Consider the following 15070-nt stretch of genomic DNA (forward strand, 5'->3'; position numbering starts at 1 on the left):
CATGCACCAAGGTTGGGACTAAGTATAAAGTAAGGATATAGCTACTCTAGATTCCTAAATTTAAATTTAAATTGTTTAATTTAAATAAATGTGTAATTGTCAATATAAAGTTTATTTATTTAACAATTTTGATAGTAAGTGGGGAAAAATAGTAGAAACAATGTGCAGACTGTGTTAGATAAATAAGCCTATTATAAGTTAATTATTAAGCCACTTTGTTTTTAAGCAGGATAATATGTATGTGTTTCATAAATGTATTGGACCAATTAAAAAAAAACTATATTCCTGGAAATTGTTCCCCAATGCGGTTTCAAAATGGTCTTACTTTGACAGTAGTAATGCACAATTATTATTTATTATTAGCCTATTATGAAAAAAATTCTAGAATCTTTTCGGCGATTTTATGAAATTCTTGAATTTAATGAGCGTTTCTTTTGAAAATGGTAAACTGATTTTTGTGCAAAAATCAACGGATGCATCCCCTAGGTCGTAGGAGCACGAATCCGTGATTATCCAGGCCACATCTTGAGGATTGGAATAGGGTTTATTTAAACACAGCAGATATTCCGTCATTCTTTGAGGAATAATATATAAGGGATTGTCTTCCGGATTCGGTGTACTGCCTAATCAAACCAGAAGGACCCCACTGAAAAGTCTAGAGTTATGACCTTTTCAACAACAAAGTGATCTGACTTTGTATGAAGAAAGTCAGTGTACAGGCAGTATGTAAAAGGAACTCGATGGCACAATTTCCTTTGCTCATATTTCCTTATCTGTCCAAATAATTGTCGAATCATTAAAAAATATTTCACACCGTTTACCTAGCTTAATTTGACTTTATCTATGCCAATTTAAAGTATACTGACTTTATCACTGAGGTCGGCGTACAGGTTAGTTTAACAGAAGAGGCTAAAATTCAGCGATTATATTATATCTCTACGCCAACTCTCAAAGATGTCGGCCTATCAGTCTGTAAAATTCATTTTTTACTTCCTTCACATTCAACAACATTGCAACAAGTAGGCATATAGGCTACACTCGCCAATGATGGAACGATTATTTGACGGGAATTGAACCCAGGACCCTGGGATTAGAAGGCAAGCATCAGCCCCATTCCCGGCAAAATTTAAATAAAAAAGATTTTTCTTTTTAGAAAAAATGCATATGCATTACTCTATTCATTATAAACAATGGGAAAATATTGGCATGAATTTTAGTTTTACGCAAAAGAATTAAAAAAAATGAGAAATACAGACTACTTCTCGACGAATTCTTCGTTACCAGGCAAATTCAGAAGTTGTAAATCTCATCCGCTGGAATGCTCTCTCTTTTATGTATACTGTACAGTACCGTACTTTATACAGTCAATAAAGTGCACCCTCTCTAATGAATTTGGTTTTTGTACGTCGGAGAACCTGGAGTGTAGGTGTGGTTTTTTTGGGGTTTTTTTCCCAAAATTCTTAAAGAAAAAAAAGAGAAGAAAATTAAATTAAAATTTGAAGTCTGAGAGTGACATTTCCGACCAACTAGAGGTGCCATAATCATAAATTTTCTTGTCTCAGCCCTAATATGGTGGTATTTCCCCTATCTTTGAAAATTGTTGTCTGGCCCCTTCTATTTCAGAAATACCGGGATGGTGTCCGGCGGGGGATAGTTTCTACCATTTTTATCTATTTAAGTAATTGTACAGTATTTTTTCCTACCTGGTAATCCCGGCCCCGAAACCTTGACTCAGAAATACCGGGTTGGTGTCGGCGGGGGATAGTTTTTAGCATATTGTAGTTAAGTTGTAGTTAAGCATAACCTTGAGCCGTAATTCCTGGCCCAGGAAACCTTGACTCAGAAGTACCGGGTTGGTGTCGGCGGGGGATAGTTTTCCAACAAAGTTTTAACTGTCGTTTTTTTGTTTTTGTTTTTTTTTGTGTACTGTGCTGGTTAATTTTTGTTGTTATTGTACTATGTGTTTGCAGGACCATATTGTAAAACAGTGGTGTAAGATATCGCCTGTATATGTTCTCCTGCCTAAAGATGTTTTAAATAAAATAAAAAAATAAGAAAAAATAAAAATTTCAAATTCACCGCCATAAAAAAAATGGAAATACACAACTAATGTCGACCCGCCACTGGTCTCAACAAATCGGAAATGACCTCAGCTTGAAAATGTTGAATACCAGGGCTTTAAGCCTACTAGTTGCATCTTGATCCACCAGAGTACAGCTTGCACGTCAGCTAAACTGGTTGCCACTCTGTGTGTGCACGCATAAACGTGGATATCTTTGCTGTCCGGTTCAAATCTATCCGCTGTTCTCATTTTTTTTTTGTTCAACTACCGAGCTGAAATGCAGGTATAAAAAAGTGCACGGTCTTCTCGGACTTCCCCTTGTTACAATATATGACGACTTCACAGCTTAATCACCACCAGAAGGACCCCTCTGAAAATAAGTCTGCTTCGGACTTTCGTGGATTATCCTTCGTGTTTACACCGAATAAATCTAATCCATACGACATTTAGTATAAATATCTAAATGATAATGTCTACCCCAGTAGATCGATCATTATTCACTGAATCTATTATTGTATTTCAAGTGGGTTTGTGTGATTGTTTGCCCACTCAAAATATTGTTGATAAACAACTATACATTATATTCGCCGTTATCCCTTGGTTAACACGACAAACAGTGCGGAGGAATTGTGGCGTACATGTACAAGTTGGAGCTCTCATTAGGGACTTTTAGATTTGCACGTCGACATACTGCTACGTGATGAGGTCATTTTAAGGCATTGCGCATGCGTTACGTCGTCTCCCTCGTCCACTACCAAAATCGAGAATGTGTTCACCTCGTTTTTTTGTGAAGTTTAAAGATGGAAGATGAAAATATAGTGGCAACGCTGCATTCACTAGTTCGTCCAACTGAGGCAGAGACAAGAGTCTGGGGGAAGTTTCTAACTTGTATTGAATTAATCTGTATTATTTGCTTTTTAATGCACAGGCAGTTATGTAATTTCTACTGCCTTCGTAAACACAAAAAAGGCTGTGGAAATTCATGAGCGTGCTTACGCCAGTGTGCATGCAATGCAAACCAAAGATACTAGAAATACAAGATAGAGTTCTCCACACAAAAAAAAGTGTTCCACCGAAATGCATGGTGGGAATACGAAAAACGGGACGCCCCCTACAGCTGGATCTAAAAAAACTTGTGCCAAACTTTCGTTACCAAGTCGTCGCCTATTTTATTATCAGTTCTCAACAAAGATACTAGACATAACAAACTGGAATAGACACCCAGACAGTGACATCGGTGAATACATAACCTCCTTGGTGGCGGTAGAAATCGTTGCTATTATCCAAATAATACACAAAACAATTAAAGCATAATCATGAATCAGTAAATAGATGTGTATAAGAGACAGGCTGCATGCCATTAATGATGATCATGATAAGGATCCTCAATTAGTGGAAAAGGAAGGGCGCCTTTTGCGTCTGGATATACTTAGCAACAGAAGGGCGCCCTGTACGTTGGGCACGAAGTATAGGAAACTTGCATGGTTAAAAAGAAGGGCGCCGCCTACGTCGGGCACGACTTCCGCCTCATTTTTACAACGCGAGAACTCTATCTTGTATTTCTAGTATCTTTGATGCAAACTTACACCGCAGCGAGCGCAGCCGGCCGGGGAGGCCTGTTAACTATCTGCATCATCGCAGTTGACGCACCGGATGCGCCCTGAAGTATGCATTTCATTCATCATTGTTGTACTTGTCTAGATCAAATTTCTGATAATCTCGGTACCTGAATTCGGCATTTTTGGGTTTATTTGTATTGTATAAAAACATGAATTCCTCATCGTCCAAGACACCTCGTCCAAGACACCTGTAGAATATGCAAAGACGACAATTTCGCGAAGTCGATGAAGGTTCGCCATGACACAGCTGCTTAATAAGGTTGCCTAGCGCGCGCTACATGTCGACTGAAATCTAAAAGGTTTTCATTTGTATTCAACAGGTATAGTTGACTACGTTGACACGCATGACTAGTCGACGTGAACCAGGTCCACGTCCACACAATCTAAAAGTCCTATTGACTATAAAGCCCTGGAGGCCATGGATATTCTTGCATTTATCGTTTCGGCCGGGCCCGGGGCCTTTTAATGAGCAGATCATGTAAAATAATATACGTTCTTAAACGTCAAAAAATCCAAACGGGGGTGTTCCTGTAGGCCTACTTTACTGGTCTCTAACCCAGCCCGAAGAAGGCAAGCAAGAAGCCGCCTCTTTTTACGCGACTGCGTGGCAGTGGCGTATCTCGCAGTTTTGAAATGGGGGTCCTGGTGGGGGCGCGAATGTGAAGTAGTTGTCTCGATGATCAGTTGAAGGGCTCTAATTCGCAAAATAAGGTTATTTTAGATGTTTTTTAACTACTTGACCGCGATTTTTTTTGGGGGTGGGGGAAGGAGACTGGGGGCGCGAGTAATTTTTGGGGGGACGTGCGCACCCCCTAGATACGCTAATGTTGCGGACAGGGTTTAAACACAAAGCTCAACTCAATTTGTCCCGCCATTGATGGCACAACGTTTAATCAACGTTTTCAGAGGCAAAGCTTAATGAGTATAGGATTTTGACAATAATTTGCGTAGGTTTAAAACAATAAACTGTTTTTCTGCAATCATTTGCTGTAGGCCTACCGGTAACATACGCTAATATACTTGTTTTAGAATAAGATGATTATTGCTAGCTTGCTTGCTTTATGACTTGAAAATGAGACTATATACCGAATAAATCCAATCCATATATTATTATAATATCAATCAATCAATCAGTCACGGAATTTATATAGCGCCAAAATCCAGACAGTATGATCAATCCTTATTCACTTATCTATTTTTGTATTTAATTTCAATGGGTCTCTGTGATTTTTTGTGAACTCAAAATAAATTGTAAATTGTCCATTTAAAAATCTATTTTGTTAAATAAAGAAATAGGCCTAAGCATGTTTAAATTATACTTTTTTTTTTATTGTTTTCAATTTCTACTGTAAAAATGTCCCTTCTATGAGTGACTTTTGTCATAGATTTACTATTTATTGGTGCAAAAGTGATGACTTGTGTTGTGAAGAAGAATATGTGACCATGGTCCTATTGTAGTGTGGAGTGACACGTTGGACACGCCACATTAACTTCAGCACAAGCTATTTTAATGCCATTAATAAAAGAAACAAACTATAAATGTCAATTTAGGCCTTCTCAATTTATTTCACTAGATCTCTTAAAATAATAATAATAATAATAATAATAATAATAATAATAATAATAATAATAACTAGGTCTACTTTATTCTAAACACGAAAAAGCTTCTATCACAGTAAAGGATATAAGGGAATAACCAACCCATAACTCGCAGCGTATGGGCGTGGTCCGTGACTACAGTACTTAGCCGTCATAATAGTAGGCCTAAGTCATGTTTACATCATTCCACAACTATGAGTGTTCTTCAATAAGGCATGATTGCCGTAATAATAATACTAACAACAACAATAATAATATGGCAAAAACGAAAACATAAAAAACTAAAATACAAAACATTGGAATTGAAGTAAAGTATTGCAGTAATTGATAAACTGGTAGCTAATATTTAAAATTCTTTTTTTTTTCTTGGTGTAATTTGTCGCACTAATATTTAAATATTGGAGTCATGAGCACTAGATTTCATTGTCTTGCATTTATAATATTTAGAAAATGGAAACTATTTCTTCCACAAATTCCAAACTGGTTTATCGGCCGAAGTGTTGGACCCGACCGCTGTCTACCACCTACACCATAAGGCCTACGCTGGAAAGTAGCGAAAGCCCAACAGCGAGAATTGTCAGTTGCACACAGCCAATGGACCTCATTCCGCCGCTTGATGGAAAACCATTGTCGGCCACAATTTTAGCATACGTTTCCGCTGATTTTTTAGGAATTCTCTTGCGTTCATCGTCGTTGAAGTCAACATAGTGAATACCAAATCGTTCACTGTAGCCAGAAGCCCACTCAAAGTTGTCCATCAAAGACCAAGCTGTGTAGCCTTTCACATTGCAATTGTCAATCGTGATAGCTGAAATTAAGACAAAAAATTGTCGGAGTTAATGCTGTACTTGTAAAACACAAAGAGAGGGGGACCAGGGTTAACGTTTAACTGCACGCTGCGGGACAGGGTGTGGCCAGGGCACCGAACTGAAATTTTACAAAATTATATTGTACTTCCAAATTCCGAAATTAACAATCACAGCAACAAGAAGCTCAGAAGAAAAACCTCCGAGCTGGATTCTTTCCCGACACCCAAAAACCCTCTTACTCCCCTACGTATGAGGCAGTAGGACAAGGCTATGTCATTGATATATTGGCTACTGAATCTAAAATAAACAAGCGCCACATCGTTATTCTCATTTCATTTCAACACACAATGCTAGACTCCTGAATGAAAAGAGCAGTGGCGTATCTAGAAGTCTTGAATTAGGGGGGAGGGGTGGAGGCTGACGGGGGTCGCGAAGGTGAAGCGGGGGAGGGCTTGATGATCAGTTGAGGGGCGCTAATTCGCAAAATATAGCGATTTTAGGTGACTTTTAACTACTTGACCGTAATTTTTTTTTGGTTGGTTGGGGGTGTGGCGCGAGTATTTTTTAGGGGTGCGCCCCCTCGCCCTCCCCTAGATACGCCACTGTAAAAGAGGTAAAATGTTTTCCCAAGGAACCAAGCGGAATACACAGCGAGAGATTCCAATCCTCAATAATGAGAACCTAAACCGAAGCAACCATGTCATTGCGACAACGCTCCCCTAAGTATGTTATAAATGTCACCATATTGGAACTGATAATATCATAACACTTTTAAATATCATACTGGCCTATGTGAAATCTTTCTGTTTATATGGTTTATAAACATAGACGACTATACATCGTCATTGGAGAATGATATACTACATAAGTTCTCTTTTTAAAAATAAAAGTTTTAAATTTATTTGCGTACCTTTCAACAGTTCATTGATGTAAGATCGATAGTACTTTTGTCTGATGACGTCATCCAGCTCATATACATCATGGGTTGAGACGCCATTTTCAGTAACGTAGATTGGTATTCCGCCATATTCATTGTCAATCCAGTTGACTAGATGTCGAAGTCCCCAAGGAACAACTTGAAGCCAATCCGATCCCGACTTAGGCCAGGCTTCATCTTTCCAAGACGCAATATTCTGGTCTGTCCAGTAACTAGCTTCATCAGTGTCCGTTAGAGACGTTACTGCGTATGTAGTAGTATAGTGGTTAAGACCAAAAAAGTCACCTGTGCCCTTTATGTACAATTTCTCTTCGGCGGTAAATTCTGGTAAACGAGACTGTGAATAATTTTGCATTGCGCTTTTGTAAGCAATATTCTCCTTCATTATCTGAGGATAATCGCCATTTATGTAGATTGGATGAGCAAACCAGCCAAGTTGGAACTGAAGAACTCTATCAGCAGCTACAATGTCATCTGGTTTAGACATGTTAAAGGGCTCCATGTGGTCTGAGTTCAGAGTAATCCCAATAAGACCATCCTGAGATTCTCTGTAATTGTCATCGTATGTATGCCATGCCTTGGCATGTGACTTGATTATGTTGTGTGTAACTATGTACACGGTGGTACCAGGCTCTGTGATGCCAGGAGGCCAGGTACCAGCTCCATATCCCAGGAGAGATACAATCCATGGTTCATTGAATGTAATCCAGAATTTTACTCTTGATCCATATCTTTCAAAGCACAAATTTGCATAGTCATTGAATAGACCCACGATACTTTCGTTTGTCCAACCACCAAAATCATCTAACGCTTGTGGTAAATCCCAGTGGAAAAGTGTAACCATTGGCTTGATATCTGCTTCGAGGAGTGCGTCGATCAGGTTGCTATAGTACTCAACACCTTTCTCATTGATGTTGTTTATTGTTCCATCTGGGAGAATTCGGGGCCAAGAAAAAGAGAATCGATAATGGTGAAGTCCCATTTCTTTCAAAATGGAAACATCCTCTTTGATCTTGTGATAACTATCACATGCAACATCACCAGTGTCGTCGTTTTTCACATGACCACCTTCGTGTGTCCACGTATCCCATATACTTTTCCCCTTGCCATCTTCGTCCCATGCACCTTCTATCTGGTATGAAGATGTTGCCGAACTCCATACGAATCCTTCTGGAAATGTTCCGTACAAGAATGCATCTCGTTCGGGATCATTAAATACATCTGGATATACAAATTCTGGTTCTTGAGAGTAAGCGCAAGTTACTGTTAAGACTAACACAATCGCAAAACATTTCAATATTTTGATTGAAGTTGCTTCAGCCATGCTTCAACTGTTTTCAAACTTGCTTACTTACTGGTACCGTACGACTGTAGGCACTAAAGGCAATGGTGCTGATATCTGTATTGTTACCAATCTCATCTGTTATGGTTTTATACCTACTAGACTCCCGTTACGAAACACCCCCTTGGAAACACAAACCATCAGCTTATGGGGCGTTTATATTTGAACTAAATGTTGGGATATCGTCACGAGTGTCAAGCAAACAATGATTGCCCTAAAGTTAAAACTGATAACAACTGATGAAAGGTTAATTAGACTGCATGTCAATGCATTATCAACTTCTGTAAATGTATGCAGTCGTGAGTAAGCAGTTTCGAAAAAGGCTGCAACAATCTGATGCTGTATCTATTTTCTTTTTCATTTCCTCCCAAAACCATGTTCTTTATTTAGAACATGTCTCAAACATACAGATATACAATGAAACAAAAAATTGAAACAGTAAAACAAACTCAAAAAAGAAAATTGGGTTATAAAAACATTAAAAGAGAAAGAAAAACCAAAAAGCGAACTGAATCTACTACAGTGGCGGCACTACGCAGGTAGTGTCCAAAAAAATTTAAAAATGAAAAAAAAAATGACATTTAAATTCAGGTGCCAAAATAATCTGTGAAAGTTCCTCCTTGAGTCCCCTCTATTACGAATTCCTGGATCCGCCAGTGATCCCAGGCATGACGCCAGGAACACGTACGATATGTGTTGGCTAGCAGCAAAGATACTAGAAATACAAGATAGAATTCTCGCATTGTAAAAATGAGGCGGAAGTCGTGCCCAACGTAGGCGGCGCCCTTCTTTTTAACCATGCAAGTTTCCTATACTTCGTGCCCAACGTACAGGGCACCCTTCTATATCCAGACGCAAAAGGCGCCCTTCCTTTTCCACTAATGGAGGAAAACTTTTTCACTAAGAGTGCGTCCGGCCATGCGATTCTGCGCTGTATTGTTTATTTTTTACTGATTCATGATTATGCTTTAATTGTTTTGTGTATTATTTGGATAATAGCAACGATTTCTACCGCCACCAAGGAGGTTATGTATTCACCGATGTCAATGTCTGGGTGTCTATTCCAGTTTGTTTTTACATCTAGTATCTTTGTTCAGAATTGATAATAAAATACGTGACGACTTGGTAACAAAAGTTTGGCACAAGTTTTTTTTTAGATCCAGCTGTAGGGGGCGTCCCATTTTTCATATTCCCACCATGCATTTCGGTGGAACGTGGAACACTTTTTTTTGTGTGGAGAACTCTATCTTGTATTTCTAGTATCTTTGCTAGCAGTATAACTGGTCAAAGATCAGGGGGATGATTAATCCGCGCATGGGTATTAGTTAGCAAAACTCTCCTAAGAACGAGAGTCAGTCTGCTCAAAGGTACAAAGGTACATTCTGTTTCGATACAACAGTCATGAAGACTTTACGTTTTGCAAGCTTTTTCAGTTTTCTGTATTTGGTTTGCGCAGAGGAGTTTTTCTATCCAGACTACTTTAATGACACTGAGAGAGATGCTATATACTACGATTCCTTTCCTGAAGAATTCATCTGGGGTTCGGCGACGTCTGCTTATCAAATAGAAGGGGGATGGGACGCTGATGGCAAGGGTCCTAGTATCTGGGATACATTTGCACACGCTGGTAAAATAAATGACGGACAAACTGGTGACGTTGCATGCAACAGCTACAACAACTATCTTCAAGACGTGGAGATTTTGAAAAATATGAAAGTATCTCACTATCGATTTTCAATCTCATGGCCCCGTATTCTGCCCGATGGAACAATTAACACAGTCAATGAGCCCGGTATCAGTTACTATAATAAATTGATCGATGCCTTAATCGAATCTGACATTGAACCAGTTGCCACATTGTACCATTGGGATTTACCACAGTCTCTACAGGACATTGGAGGTTGGGAAAATGAGACTCTGGTGGATCTCTTCAATGACTACGCAGATTTATGCTTTAAGCGCTTCGGTGACAGAGTCAACTACTGGATAACATTCAATGAGCCGTATGTTGTAACGTGGCTTGGGTATGGTATAGCTGTGTTTGCTCCTGGTATCTACGACCCAGGCAATGCTCCTTACAGAGCTGCACATACCATTATCAAGGCCCACGCTAAGGCATACCACACCTACAAAGAGAATTACTCTTACGGAGGCAAAGTGTCCATCTCACTAAGTACCGACTATGGAATGCCAGAGAATGCTGATAGTCAAGAGGACGTTGATGCTGCCATTCGGTATATGCAATTCACTGCAGGGTGGTGAGTACTACCGTAGCTCTTTCATGACGACTTCAAAGAACTTACATGGTAATTAATTGCTTCGGGTCTGGCACAAGACGTTTACGTCGGTTCATCTTGCAAATTGCATATTGTAAACATTTCATTCTATTGTATTGCATTTACATCCTCTACTGTAATTTCAGTGTTTTTTTTAAATAATTATTATTACGCCTACTTCTGCATTTTTTATTGATGTATGTTATGTTATTGATTGGTGCAATAAAGAGAATTAATAATAATTTGTCAGTACCACCGCTGATGCATTAGCATCATCATTGACACATTAGCTTCATCAACAGTGACGCATTACATCATCATTGACGCATCAACATCATCTGTGATGAGTTCCTTTTTCTTACATAGGTATGCTCATCCGATTTTTAATGGTGATTATCCGGAGCAAATGCGAACTCAGGTGGACACCAAAAGTAAAGCTCAGGGACTGAATGCATCCCGTCTCCCATATTTCACTGCGGAAGAGGTTGCCTACATCAAAGGCACTCACGATTTCTTCGCACTGAATGCTTACACGAGTACGGTGTGCAGACACGCACCTAATGTCAATTCGGAAGAAAATTATGAGGCAGACCAGGTACGAAATATTATCATATATTCATAAATCATATTCAATAATGACTGTCAAAATTATTGTTTTTATTATTTTTAAATATAGTACATATTCAACGTTGTATCCACTAAAATCGAATTAATGACATTTAAATATTGGTATACGTGCAGTGGTCCTCAAATTTGTTCATTGAATAGGAAGTGGTCTCCTGGCCCAGAAAGATTGCGTAATACTGCATTGATCACTTCATTTAAAAGTAAAGGTCGTATCGTACTCTGTCATTGGAACAGTGGCATATCTACGGGGTACGCGGATGAAAACGCATACACCACCTTCCCCACCCCTCACGCCTCCTAAAAAAAAGCTAACTCCCACCCACTCCATTCAATGTAAATTTTCGTAGCAACAGATATGCTGAAGTAATTAAAAAATCACCTCAGATTACCTTGTTTTGCCAACGAGAATCCCCTCACATAATCACCGAACCCTCAAACCTGACCATCGCATTCCCTTTCCATAAGGGCCCCCACCCCAGTTTCAATACTCCTAGATATACCAATGCCATGAAATAATAATGTACATGTACGAATTAAATGAGTATATTACTATAAAACGCGGCTATTAGAAACTTATTTTATTCTCTTCAGGATGTTTTTCGTTCTCAACCAGATGACTGGCCGACATCTACCTCATCGTGGTTACGACCAGTTCCTTGGGGCTTAAGAGAGCTGCTTAACTGGGTGAAAACAGAATACAACAATCCGGATATTTTCATCACTGAAAACGGCGTCTCTACTCCTTATGATCAGGCTCTTGATGACACAGACAGAATCACTTTTTATTCAGCATACCTCAATGAAGTACTTAAAGGTAATATATATATATCAACTTGCCATCTTTAGGTCTAATATTTATATTATGAAATACTGATATTAGAGGTCTCCCTGCAATTAAAGACCGCTTTTGAGACCGGGGTTTCCATGGTATTCAGCAGCTTTGTCTTTATTTAGAATAATAAGGATAAAAGACATTTTTGTTAATATGAAACCACAGAAACGTGGTCTTTAATTGGTGGTAGTCTTTAATAAGAGAGAGACATGTATTTACTCATCATGAGCCCGTGGCGAAACGAATAGGCATGAGGGCCATTGCAAATGCTTCTTCGGGTTTTCTGGTTCTGGAGGGTAAAGCCTACGTTCTAGGCGGATCCCCATCCAATCGGCGTTTTAACGTTAATTGCGTACCGTACTTTGAGGATTTTTTGATGTTTTTTTAAAGTTCAGTTTTTGGTCCTGCAGACAATAATGATTAATATCCGAATGTCCCAACCCGGGCCGCTAGCTTTAGATTGATAAACGCCACTACTATCAACAGTCGCAAATGAGAGTTGTAATGACGTCATGGATATAATGTATTAAGTTTTATAGTAAACAATAAACAACCTAAACTAAACCTAAAACGATAGCGCCTCTAATAATATTTTATACTATATATGTCTCCATAGCAATAAAGATTGATGAAGTCAAAGTAATCGGCTATTTTGCATGGTCATTGATGGACAACTTAGAGTGGACATCAGGATACACCCAGCGGTTTGGGCTGAATTACGTAGACTTCGATGATGAGGACAGACCACGTACTGCAAAACAATCCGCAAGTTTCTATCGTGATCTCATCAATGCGAACGCATTTGTACCAAGTGCGGCCGTCATCACAAAATGCTCAGTCTTGTTATCAATCATGGTTATTTTCATCCAATTCGTTAGATAAGTTTGCTAGCTAACATTGAAGTATTAATCTTAAGTAGTTACATAAACACAAGGAAAAAGTATTTCGGCCTACAAATGAGCTTTTACGATGTGTCGTTTTTGCTGTTGCAACCTGTTAGGGTCATGTTGTGATTGAATTGACCATTATTATTCTATAGGACATGCTTCAAAACACTTGGCACAACTGTGGCAGTGGATAGTTCAGTGTGATTATGGGTCCCGACAAAGTAGTAAAAAAACGTACACGTACACCACGAAGCATGGAAAAGATAATTAATTAAATAATAAACGTGTTTGATAAAGCTGTAGTGTATATAATAAAATCAGAAAAATTTTCACATATACATTATTTTTGTCTTCTAGTGCCGCTCTAAGCAGCAAAAACTTGATTTGAATAGCCCTATTATTTCCTATGATTTACCAGTTGCTACATATAAGCTACGTAGCTTAGAAATAAAAGGTTCACTCCACTACATTATTATCTAGCCTATTTCATTTAAACTTGTGTACCCAGCGCAGGCGCAGGTCTAGTGGGGCACACGGGAACGTATCCCACCCCGTTTTGCCACTAAATATTAAAATTTCAATGCATATTGAAATTAACGATACTCACTTATCTATTCTAAAATGCATTGACCTTTTTATTGTTATACTGTAAATGTCTTTCTATCTCTCAATTTTTGTTTTTGTTCCTCTTCCTGAAATTTACAATTAAGCAGTGATTAGCTTCGCCATAGGTTGATCAGACTTTTAGGCTTTAATAAGTGAATATATAAGCAAATACGTAAGTCCTATTTATACATTCAACAAACTTAATTAAAGACTAAAACAAACACATACCATACCACTTTATAGCACACACGTACCTCGTCGCGTTGCGTTCTGCTGTATAGGCCTATGGATGGATACTGAAGATTCAAGTGATTAAAATGAGCCTCTCAAATCTCTCCCTGGACCCCCACCAGGGTCATAGGCCACGGGTGGACTCAGCCGCAGTGGCGTATCTAGAAATCTTTAAATGGGGTGGTCGATCGTCGGGAATCGATGATTAGGTCATGGAGTGTAGCTTGCAAAATAAGGTGATTTGAGGTGATTTTAAACTACTTGACCGTAATTTTTGGGGGCGCCTGGGGGGGGAGAACGCGTATTCTACGCGGACCCCCTAGACCCCACTTTCATAGATACGCCACTGCTCAATCGTATTATAAATTATGAATTATTCGCTTTTCTGTAACTTTCTGGCGCGCGGGAATGAAATGATGTCATAGGGGTTTCCCCTCTATGACTTTACTTACGTCAATGGTGGCGCACTTGATGTATTTATCATATCCAGTCTTTTTCTTTCTCTTTTCTTTGTGCCGAGCAAGCATCGCGAAACAATGGGGCTGAAGTCATGGGCGAATAGTGATTAGTGGCCTAGCTTTGCTTAGCTTGCAAAAACGTTAAAAGGAAAGATGAGGATGGGAAGAAGCACCATCCAGAAGCTACTCATCTTGTGTTTGTGTGCCTCCTTGCTTGGATTTTTTATGATGATCATGAATATCGGTAAGTCTTTTTCAAGATGTGTGCCACGTCATACAGCCTAGCTAGTAGTAGTAGTAGTAGGCCTTAATTATTCCTAGCCTAGGCCTAGGCTTAGCTAGTCAGTCAATCATCTTCTTCATTCATGTTTTCTTTTTTTTTTGTTCAGTGCTACTCGGTGTCTGGATAAGCTTTGTCAGTTAAGCTAGGCCTAGGGCCTAGATGAACAATTTGATAACAACTCCCAGGATAGATGAAATATACTTCTTCAAATTAAAGTTTTCACAAAGTTTACATTTTTATGATAAACCAAGTTTTCTACTCTATAGAAAGCATATTTAAAGATGTATCATGTATGTAAAAAATTGAAGAAAAAAAACAACACCCCAAAAACGAAATAAAATAATTTACAAGGATCAGAAAGTTAGTAAACTTCCAACCAGATTGCAAAGATTAGTTTACACAATTTGCTAAAAATATTCTAAAATTTATTGACAGCCAATTTAATTAAGGTCAATCAGAACAATAATACAGGAAAGATAAGTATTTAATTATTTGTATATTC

General features: G+C 38.7%; 2 protein-coding genes across 2 annotated transcripts; one reads left to right on the forward strand and one right to left on the reverse strand.

Annotated features, from left to right (window-relative positions):
• Positions 1-5223: 5223 nt before the first annotated feature.
• LOC117116074 (lactase-like protein) lies at positions 5224-8525 on the reverse strand. The gene is made up of 2 exons (XM_033260017.1): positions 7000-8525; positions 5224-6088 (listed from the first exon to the last, which is right to left on the reverse strand). Exons 1-2 carry the CDS (start codon positions 8348-8350, stop codon positions 5805-5807), a joined length of 1635 nt encoding a protein of 544 aa, XP_033115908.1. The 5' UTR covers positions 8351-8525; the 3' UTR covers positions 5224-5804.
• A 1195-nt stretch (positions 8526-9720) lies between these two features.
• LOC117116075 (lactase-phlorizin hydrolase-like) lies at positions 9721-13457 on the forward strand. The gene is made up of 4 exons (XM_033260018.1): positions 9721-10626; positions 11011-11239; positions 11863-12085; positions 12720-13457. Exons 1-4 carry the CDS (start codon positions 9770-9772, stop codon positions 12983-12985), a joined length of 1575 nt encoding a protein of 524 aa, XP_033115909.1. The 5' UTR covers positions 9721-9769; the 3' UTR covers positions 12986-13457.
• Positions 13458-15070: the final 1613 nt, after the last annotated feature.

The sequence above is a fragment of the Anneissia japonica genome, unplaced genomic scaffold, assembly GCF_011630105.1.
Source record: "Anneissia japonica isolate Jap-2015-1 unplaced genomic scaffold, ASM1163010v1 scaffold287743_len2803612_cov181, whole genome shotgun sequence".
NCBI classification, from domain to species: Eukaryota; Metazoa; Echinodermata; class Crinoidea; order Comatulida; family Comatulidae; genus Anneissia; species Anneissia japonica.

Bases quoted from the DNA above. Each gene is read 5' to 3' on its own strand.
- LOC117116075 (XM_033260018.1), top strand. From the start codon at position 9,770: ATGAAGACTTTACGTTTTGCAAGCTTTTTCAGTTTTCTGTATTTGGTT. The intron at 10,627-11,010 runs GTGAGTACTACC...TTTCTTACATAG, and splicing joins ATGCAATTCACTGCAGGGTG to GTATGCTCATCCGATTTTTA. The intron at 12,086-12,719 runs GTAATATATATA...ATGTCTCCATAG, and splicing joins CCTCAATGAAGTACTTAAAG to CAATAAAGATTGATGAAGTC.
- LOC117116074 (XM_033260017.1), bottom strand. From the start codon at position 8,350: ATGGCTGAAGCAACTTCAATCAAAATATTGAAATGTTTTGCGATTGTG. The intron at 6,089-6,999 runs GTACGCAAATAA...TCTTAATTTCAG, and splicing joins CATCAATGAACTGTTGAAAG to CTATCACGATTGACAATTGC.